General features: G+C 36.9%; 1 protein-coding gene across 7 annotated transcripts in view; it reads left to right on the top strand.

Moving 5' to 3' along the window:
* Positions 1–10,287, top strand: part of LOC107703290 (activating molecule in BECN1-regulated autophagy protein 1-like) — a 79,501-nt gene that overhangs the window by 13,445 nt on the left and 55,769 nt on the right. For 6 of the 7 annotated variants that reach the window (XM_016505867.1, XM_016505870.1, XM_016505869.1 and 3 more), the window contains 3 exons: positions 627–809; positions 4,891–4,965; positions 6,077–6,177. In XM_016505867.1, the coding sequence (XP_016361353.1) occupies positions 627–809; positions 4,891–4,965; positions 6,077–6,177 (359 nt within the window). The remainder of the gene's footprint in view (positions 1–626; positions 810–4,890; positions 4,966–6,076; positions 6,178–10,287) is intronic. The other variant, XM_016505868.1, reaches the window with a different exon arrangement.

Raw genomic sequence — 10,287 nt, 5'->3', positions numbered from 1 at the left:
GAAAAGGGACCCCTTTCAAACAGTGTCGCGTTCCGAACGTTGTTTAAGTGACATATGAACTACTGCGGTATTTCATAATTGCAGTATTTTAAAAATTCATATCCTAACAAAAATAAACACCGGTATTCGGTATGAACCGGTATACCGCCCAGCACTAAGAGGAGGTTCCTGTCAGGGTGGAAAAGGTCAGATGGTTACAAACATAAAAATGTCACTAATTCAGTGAACGGAAGTGAAACACAACATGTTTATCTGTGAATCAGACCGCTTATACCTCAGTCATTTGGATTGGTTTGTCTATACTAATGTTATATGGATTAACTTAAACATCTGTTATTGGCCATTGCTTTAATGTACTCAACAGACAGTTTGTGACTGGTTACAGTGCTGAACGGTTGAAACCACAGCTGTAGTTCATAAGTTTAAGATTCTAAAGTATCTGTATCAGTATTGGCAGTATACCAATATTATATTGGCACACATATTGTGTATCAGTGCATCTCTTAGTACATGTATTTATTTGATTCATGCGTCAGGACAGAAACAGTAGGATGACTTGTTTGGTATGTTGCCTAGTTAATATCTAACATCACTGTGGGTTCTATCTGTGTTGTGTGTGTGTGTAGGTTGTCCCCTGCAGCATATTACGCACAGCGTATGATCCAGTATCTGTCTCGGCGTGACAGCATTCGCCAGCGCTCTCTGCGCCCCCCCAGCAGACCCCGACACCTGTCCTCCAATCCCAGCAGCCTCTCCCCTGGCCCTGCCCCCAGCATGGAGAACAACGAAGTTGACTTTGAGGAGTTTGAGTAAGTAAACAATAACAGACACATAAAGCCTGTGCCAAATTGTTTCTGCATTCTAACCTGCTCTCATCCGCTTGTAAAAATCTCTATGGATTTATTTTCCTGTTTTGTTGCTAAGCAACCCAACAAACATACAAGGCAGGCTCTGAATCCCAAAATGTTATCATTTCTGCTTTTCAACCGACTTATTGAGCTTGCCAACAATTTTACCAGAGTTGCCCATGGCATCTCTTCTTATAGTGCTTGGCATTAGCGTTAGCCTTGGCTTGAAATGCACTTTAATTCCGATGGGACGTAGTAATGTACTGCTTTGAGCTTGCTGCTTTATTCCAGCTGGACAACTGTGAAATTATATAAGTCAGAGAAGAATTTTTCCTCTCATCTGTTGTGTTTTCAGTTCAAATCAAAGTTTTGTATTGTGCTTTTCAAAATACATATTATTTCACAGCAGGTTTACCAGGGTTCCTACGCAGTTTGGAAAAGTATGGAATTTGATTCGAGTCATTTCCAGGTCTGGAAGAGTCCAGACTTTTGCCCCTATTTAATTTTCTATAATAGAAAATTAAGAATTTAATGAAAATACATTTATCATACAAAAAGTGTGTTTTCATGGCAGCTGTTTAGTGATTGTTTAGTGATTGTCAGACACGACTGAATGAATTCAAGGTCAGTGCACTTTTTCATTATGCAAAAATGCAGGTTATAAGCGTTTTGGGCTTCTTCTCACGATATTCTTAGCACCGCATTACAGAGCTTCTAAAAGGATCTTTTCAAAAATAAAAAAATATGCAGACTTTCATGTGTGCATGAGAAACCATTAAACTTAGCATATAGGACAATGCACACTGAGCCACTTATTGTGCCATCAGCCCATTTCGCGGTGAGGTTTTTTGGCCGCCACAGAGTATGCGTTAAAGCAGACTTAAAGCCTTGAAATATGACATACTGCCCTAAAGAGAGCCAAATTTTGAACACTTTTTATAGTACCAGCCTTTTTTATAAACCCTTGAACTTGGCAAATTGGACAATGCACACAGCTGTACTGTGCCATCAGCCCAATTCTTGTCATTGTTTCTGCACAGATGATGCGTACTACCCTAAGAAAAGCCCAATTTTGAGCAAATATATCTCTATTAATTCATGTGCATCCATGCTTTAATTTTCTTCATAGTAAAATGGCTTTGACACACGAAGGAAATAGGTTATATAGTATATATAAAACTAGAAATTGTAATGCGTAAGCACAAAAAATTCCCATGCGCATGTCAGTAGTTTCTTGAAGGCAACTAAAGTTTCTTGTGTGTGTGCAAAAGTCTGTTTTTTTTAGGGGCTCTGTATGTTATCATTTCGAGAAAATCAATAAAAAAAAAAACCTGAGAAAATAAAAATATTTACAGATGACTATATAACAAATATAAAGCTGAAAACAATGCTCTATGAACCATTTATTTTAAGGTCTGAAAATCTACTGAGAGGTTTGGAAATTTGAGTCTTGAAAAGAATGGAATTTAGAGATGGAAAATGTGTAGGAACCCTGGTTTACTAAGAATAGTGACTTACAACCCCGATCAAGCAAAAAGGAAACAATGACAAGGAAAAGCTCCCCACTATGTTTAAGTAGATACGGAACAAACTTTGGTCAAGCTAGGAAAGCCCACCTGCTCGGGCTGTCAGATATTTAAACAAATTACATTACCATCCACATGTTTGTGGTCAGTAAGATTTTTTAATGTTCTCAAAAGAAGTCTCTTATGTTCACCTAGGCTGCATTTATTTGATCATAAATACAGAAAAACAGTAATATTGTGAAATATTGTACAAATGTAAAATAATTGTTTGAAACTTATAAAATGTAATTAACTCTTTTAATGCCAAACTGTGATTTTTTTTAATCAATTTATTGTATCCTTACTGGATGAAAATATTTTCAAAAAAAATTATAATAAAATAAATAAAAGTCTTGTTGACCTCAAACTCAAAACTGAACAGTAGTGTATACACAATGAATACATAAATATATATTATAGAAGGATTTATTTATTTTTTTATTTTTATTTTTTTTTTAAAAATCAGAAAAAAAGTCCCATTGACACCCGCGTAAATATCAGAGCAGCTTTCCAGTGGTGGCTTTCCTCTTGTGCCGGGTGTTGAACGTCGTCTTCCACGTGAAACGGCGTTAAACCATTCTGTGGCCTGAGAAAATCATGTCTATTATTTTGGTTTGTGAGATCGGAGATCGCGCTGCGCAAGTGTACAAACATTCAGGAGGACAAAAACTTCTTGAGAATGCTGCCCTGTGACTTTTATTAATAAAATAGATTAAATAGCCTACTGGAGAGACGCACAGACGCAGGTAGGCTAATTCACACAGGCAACTGTCACCTCTCTCTCTCTCGAATAATTAATTCAAATAGCTCAATGTTATAATTAATTAATTCAAATAAATGTGATCTTACCGCACTATTTCATCTCTTTCTGATCTGTAGAATGCTGAGCTAACGAGCTGTAGCTTCGCGTCAGGTGGTTCTTGCCTTCACGTCGTGCATTAAAATGATGTATTCTCTCTTTAGCAGCAGTTTTTTACAGCAATGTTTAAATGTCACCCTGGTCATTCTTGGTGTACCCAAAATGGTCCCACACTATCGACAGGCATTTCTCTGGTGGAAATAAAGCTTCGCTTTTTGGTCCCTCTGTCACAGTTAATCTAATGCATGTTTTAAGCTGGTGCACCGCTAGTGTAACTTTGTTTTCGTTTTGCGCAAGCTGCAACAGTTCCGTTCCATGTAACAGAAACACTCGGGTTAGCGGAACCATTACAATTAATTAACCGTGATGTTTTAAAGTGCGGTTAATCGCTGCATCCCTACCATTCAACACACACTACTACCAAACACATTCGACCTGAATTACCATAGTAACACACATCGCTTTCACTTATTGATGGCACCATACACTCGACTGGCAGGCATAGCAGATTTCGCCATCGTAGCTGCCAGGGTACGTGTGGGGCTGAGTTATCAAAACAGGGGCAAGGTCCTGTTGGGCTATGGGCGTGTTTGTTTTGGTGCTTTCAAATATCGACATCATTTGGCAAAATTCGCTTAGTTCACCTTTAAGTATAATGCAAATTAAGTGTAATGATTATAATGAGTTCTAATGAAATAGGTGCCCATGGGATATGTGAGTAGTGGGATACCGGCTGTGTGTATATGACGCTTGTTAAGACATTGAATAAGACTCTGCAAAGGCAGATCGGCACAGGTGGGTTGAAAAATAAGTTATTTTTTGAATTTACTAAGCATTACAGTTTTTTCCATAAGCAAATTATGAAATTACATGTCCCTTGCAATCTCATTATCAGACATTTAAAAATCTAAGCCATACGCTCTTATTTTGAGAACTGTTATAAAGTCCAGACTCATATTTGTAATATGCAAACGCTCTTTTATTTAGTTTGTTTTTGGAAGCAGCCAACTTGTCTGTGCACATGGCTTCAGTTCTTTTATGGAACCATTAATGCTCCAAAAAATGTCTCTCTTCCCCTCTTTCCAACCCCTCCACTAGTTGAATATCAGTGTTTCTCTCCTCTCCAAACCACGCTTCTCTTCTCCCCCTCTCTTTCTCTCTTTTTTTGGCACGGATTAGATGCCCTCCTCTGAGCTGATGAATAATTCCACCCGCTGGCTGGAGAGTTCAGCGTTCACTGCAGTCTGGGACCACAGATCCATATTCATCAGAATACTTATGAAACCCATCAGTCTTTCATTTAGCTCTCATATTAATATTTATGTCTGCCAAAAAAAATTTTCAGAAACTTTTTCTTTTCTTTCAGTTCTTTATCATTCATTCCCACTCTTACCTTGTAAGCGTACTGATGACGTTCTCATTCAGCTAAAAATGATTGCAGAAATGCTTAAGCTGTTTAATTAAGTATTCACACTTTGACTTAATTTTCCAAAAATATAAAAGACAAATGATTTTAAGCAAGTTATATTTGATCTAATTATTATTGTTGCTGACCAGTTAGTTTGTGTTTGTGTTTGTGTGTGTGTGTCTGTGTGTGTGTGTGTGTGTGTGTGTACAGGGACAATGGAAGCAGACATAGGGCTCCTCGTAACGCACGCATGTCTGCCCCCTCCCTTGGTCGCTTTATGCCCAGGTAGGAACACTTTTAGTCTGTTTATGCCAATGCACCAGAAATACATGCTAACTCTGTTCCAAAACCTAGTGAGCTGCCTCACTGCCTTCTGCCTACATGGACAGCGTCCATCTGAGAGTGTGTTGTGTGTCATACAAATAGCACTCTGCAGGCACAAGAAGTACACAGGAGGCTTGACTCACAATTGATTTCAATACAGTTGATGTGAGAGATGACACAATATTCTAATAATAATAATAATAATATTATAAATAAATATTATATTATTAGAAATATACACTACTTTTAATATAAGTTTGGGGTAAGTAAGGTTTCTTAAAATGTGTTTTATCTTCAACAAGACTGCATTTTTTATTAAAAACAGTAATATTAATAAAAACACTAATATTGGGAAATATTATTACAATTTAAAATTACTGTTTTCAATTTGAATATATTTTAAAAAGCAGCCATTACTCTAGCCTACTCTATTATCAATGTAGACAACAGTTGTGCTGCTTAATATTTTTTTGTGGAAACCCTGATACATTTTTTTAGGATTCTTTGATGAATAGAAAGTTCAAAGCGAAAGTTCACATAAGTTTCACACTATGAAAAAGAAATCTGTTGTAACAGACTTTACTGTCACTTTTGATCAATTTAATGCTTCTTTGTTGAATAAAAGTATTCATTTCTTTTACAAACTTTTGAACGGTAGTGTACATAGCACACACATTTGGGCTTTGTAACTTTGCAGATCTTTTTTATGCTCAAACAGCAACATTACAGACTAACTAAAGTTGAAAAAGTAATATTTTCATAATAGTCCATAATAGGACCCCTTTAAAGAAAAAAATTTAATGATTTAAACTTTTTATTGATACTGTTTACAATTTAAATTTCTATTGAAATTAGTTTTGTTATCAGTTACATTTAAAATCTGCATTTATTTATTTATTTATTTATTTTTTTTTTCATTTCATCTGTCATGCTGGATATATTGTTTTACTGAGTTTTTCACAGTGCTCTATGGAATTTCCTTCTCTGTGAAATATGCATGCGATGCTGATATGTTACACAACCTCAAAACTCTCAAATCTTGGGTTCACATGTTTCCCTCCATCTCTCCCAGGCGGTTCCTCTTGCCGGAGTTTTTGCCGTATGCTGGAATCTTCCATGAGCGAGGGCAGCCGGGCCTGGCAACACACTCATCCGTCAATAGGGTCCTCGCAGGTACGTTCACCCTCTAAAGCTACAGGAGTTTTCTAATATTAGACGGGCTGGGTACTCACTAAAGGCTTTGTCAGGGATGAAACTTCCCAGAAATGTTTGTATAATGTCATGTGTCGGGTCAATGACGAGTGCTAATTCGCCCACTCGCCCTACTATTTTGGCTAGGAGGGCTCTCAGTGGGGCTCTTTAACAGCAGTTATATTAGCACTGACTTTTCTGCATTAAAGAGGTAGTTCAACTGAAAATAACAAATTCTGTTGTCATGTGTTCACACTCATGTCGCCCCAAATGTGTTTTATTAGCTATTGTAGGGCTTCAGAAGCCATATAACACTACAATTGTTTTGACTACTTTTTTTTATATTAAACAACTTCAGATGAACAAATTTTGAGTGAACTACACCTTCAGTATTAAGCATATATAGCTGGAGTGCCATCAGCGAAGTATTAGCTATAGACAAATTGTTTCAGCTAATTAATTATGTTTTCTCCCTTGCTTGACCCAAAAAGCTATGGCTTTGTATTCCGTATTCTAAAGTCCCTACCTCTTGCACCAAACCTGCACTTCAAAACAACTTTCTAAACACCCAATAGTCTCAAAATATACATCTTGGTACACCTGTATGCCCTCATCTCACAGGGTTATTAACAAAAAATGTTGTCTTGAAACCAGCTGCCAGCTGCATCACTGAACATCTTTCCTACATATAACTTCCAGAAGTGCGGAAAAATCAAACAGATGTTGTGAATGAATAGTAAATTACTAGAGGTGTACTGTGGAAGCAGAAAAAATATTATATTTAGGAAACAACATGCACATTTGTTTTTTTCAGGACCAGCATTACACATTTTTATCAGCCATCGTTTAAGTGCTTGTGAGGGTGGATGTCCCTTACTTCACAGATCCCACTCCCTACATACCCTGCACCAATTCAACATAATACAAGTCCACAGAGCTGTTTCTTGTTTTTGCATACCAGCATCCTTTCTCTCTCCCACACAGAGAGGCATCTTCAGCCCACACTAATTGCAGTGTGTGATACGAGGTTCAGAAATGCCCCTCTCCAAACCCTCTCCAGCTCACACAGAAGAGCATCATGGCTTTACTTTACAGAGCAGCAATCGTTCAGTCCCTCTCCTCTCCTCTCCTCTTCTCTCTATTTTTTAAACTGAAAATTCTAAAAGAAAATTCTGTCATCATTTATTTACTCTTGTGTCATTACAAACCTGTGTTACTGACCTTCTTCTGTGAAAGATATTTTGAATGTTTCATCTTTTTTTTTTCCAAACAATAAAAGTCAGTATGGTCTAGTGTTGTTTGGACCCTAATTATCTGCAGAAGAAAGAAAGATGTGCAGTAATTGATGACATAATTTTCATTTTTGGGTGAAATGTATTGTGCAGCTGTGATGTAAACAAAGTCCATGTACATGGCAGTGTTGGAACAGATATTACAGTCATCTGACAGATTTTTCTGTGGCAAGATGAATTATGTGCATAAATTAACTGTGAATTATTGTTAAATCAGTACTTTATCTAGTTTTTGTAATTGTCAAGTTCACTGGGGGTGAACTAATCATAATGAATTGTTCAGTTTTTTAAATAGAGAATAACTTTACCCAGCATCCAATAATCACTCCTGGGATTAAAGTTCAGTAATAGGGGTTGTTTTGTGGACTCCTGTTATATTGTGTTGCAGAGGGTAGTTGCATAGCCATGAGGTTTCATTGGCCCTTCTTCTAAGATGAGAGGATATGACTGTTATTGTGAACTCCAGGGCAAATATCCAAACTGAGGCAATTACCAGCACACATTCCCCCTCTTCAAGCATTCTCCTTCTCTAACTGCTCTCAGACAACCTTATACAAGCCCCACAGCACAATACATACACACATTTAAGACACAACTTTCCACATGCCCAGGATTTCTCTCTCACTCTCTCTTGCTCTCAGCACTTTTGCTGTGTACTTACTTCTCTACTCTGAAATCAGGGATCTTCAATTACTTTCTTTCGAAAGCCAGATTATCCTAATGAACATTTTAGAGGAAGGCCAACATTTTTCAAAGTAGTTATTAGAATATAGCATTTTCATTTTAAGTCTAAAATGTTATCATGAGAAACAAAACTAAACACACCTAATGTGCTCAATGACTGAGAAGATAGACAGACATTTGTCTTTATTCAGCTGTCCTAATGTGTATATATACACACACACAAACATACATACACAGTACACATGATCATTAATGAGTAAATTCAAAAAGATGATTTAATGATGTTCAAGCTTAAGAATGACTCATATCTGTATAAAACCTAACATTGTATGTATGCAGGTTCAGTGGCTCTTCCTGATATCACTTTTTACGCTACACACTCTGAGCAAATGAGCTGCAACAGTTTAATGCTTGATGTCAACAGTCAAGTTATTTGCATAAATACATCTGATTGAGTGAGACTTGATCAAATATGTGTGATTACGCTGTGCTGGGTCATGTTTAGAAAGTAGCTGAACTATGACCATTGGAAGCTAAAAACATGCTGTGCTCTGGCCTTGTAATTGTTGACCACTTGAGTGCTTTTGATTTCAGTTTTGTAAAGAGAGCACTCTCATGTATCAGACAGCTCTGTATAAATTAATATAAATGATAAAAGGGCTGTATAAATTGATTAATGGGCTACTTTTGACCCATGGGCCACTTTGCTGACAAGCCGTGTTCTTGATTCTCCTCTTCTTCCCCTTCTGCCTACCAGAATGTGTCTTGTGTAATGATATTTGTTTTCAATGAGAATTTTGGTGCACTGTAAAATCTAATTAGTTGGGCTTACTTAAAAAAAGCATGTAAACCGATTGCCTTGAAAAAACTAAGTAAAGTGAAATAGGAATAGTATGTTGTACTGACAAATGCTTAGTTAGTATAGTTTACTTACACGAGAGTTCTAGTAACTAAAAAAGAACTGTAGGGGGTACGTAAACCCAATTTTAAGCTTCTTAAGGTATTTATGAAAAATAAATTTAGCAAAAGTTCATTGACTAACACAAGCACAAAAAAATAACACAGTAATTTAATTAGAAGATAGGTCACCTTCTAAAAGCAACCTATTTATTATTTTTCTTCCCTTGAGGCCAAATTACTCTGCCTTCACAATGCATTGCTGCAATAACCACTGCTGCCTCTCACTGCTTTATTAATGTCATTGGTTCCTTTGTAAGTAGTAAGTGTCACTCAAAACAGTAAGTAAATTGTTTTATTTGCCTTGAAAGTAGCTGTAACTTAATAAAACCTAGTAAGTATAACAACTAAGTAAAGATTACTAATCAAATCAAAGTAAGGTAAACTATTGGATTTTACAGTGTGGTTTGTAACTCAACTTCAAACTGTCCAACTATATTTAAGCTATAGTTCTCATGGAAACCAAAACAAGACAGTGAAAATATTTTGGGCATTATCTTAGGGTTTATAAATAAAAATATATTTAATAAAAAAAAAATGAAACAGACATGGATGAATTGTTCAATAATATTTATAACATGCATTTACAAAGTAGATACGATCGGTTGCCTTATGTGAATATAATTGTTTGTTGAAAAGTCTGATGAGAGTTTCACATTGTTTAAATTTAATCAGCAGTCACACCATTGAGAAATATTAGGGTGTGTGTTTATTAAATACTGTTTAACTACAGATAGGAAGTGCGATAAAGCCAGAGCTGGAGGGCCTTAGGATGGAGTGTGTAATGAATGAAGGGTTAGTGATGGGGAACAGCGACCCTCTCTAATTCAGCCCGTCTCTGATCCATTCAGTCCTGTGCCACCCAGCTCTGCAGGCCTGACGGATCCCTCAGGCTGTTGTTGTCAGAGAGAAACCCAGTTTATATGGACTTTTCAGAGCATGAAAAACTGCAGCACAGACCCGATTATCTTTAATGGAATGGTTCTTTCACCAGACTTTCGCTCTCTATTCTTGCTCTGTCGGGTCAGTGCTGAAGAGGCTGGTGAGTATATATGAGGCTTATGACTAGAGCCCGACCGATATATCGTTTTGCCGATATTATCGGCCGATATGAGCCTGTCGCCGATATATCGGTATCGGCGAATATGCCGCCGATATG

The sequence above is a fragment of the Sinocyclocheilus anshuiensis genome, unplaced genomic scaffold (genome assembly GCF_001515605.1).
Source record: "Sinocyclocheilus anshuiensis isolate Anshui unplaced genomic scaffold, SAMN03320099.WGS_v1.1 scaffold947, whole genome shotgun sequence".
In the NCBI taxonomy this organism is placed as follows: domain Eukaryota; kingdom Metazoa; phylum Chordata; class Actinopteri; order Cypriniformes; family Cyprinidae; genus Sinocyclocheilus; species Sinocyclocheilus anshuiensis.
This window is presented reverse-complemented; position numbering and strand designations above follow the sequence as displayed.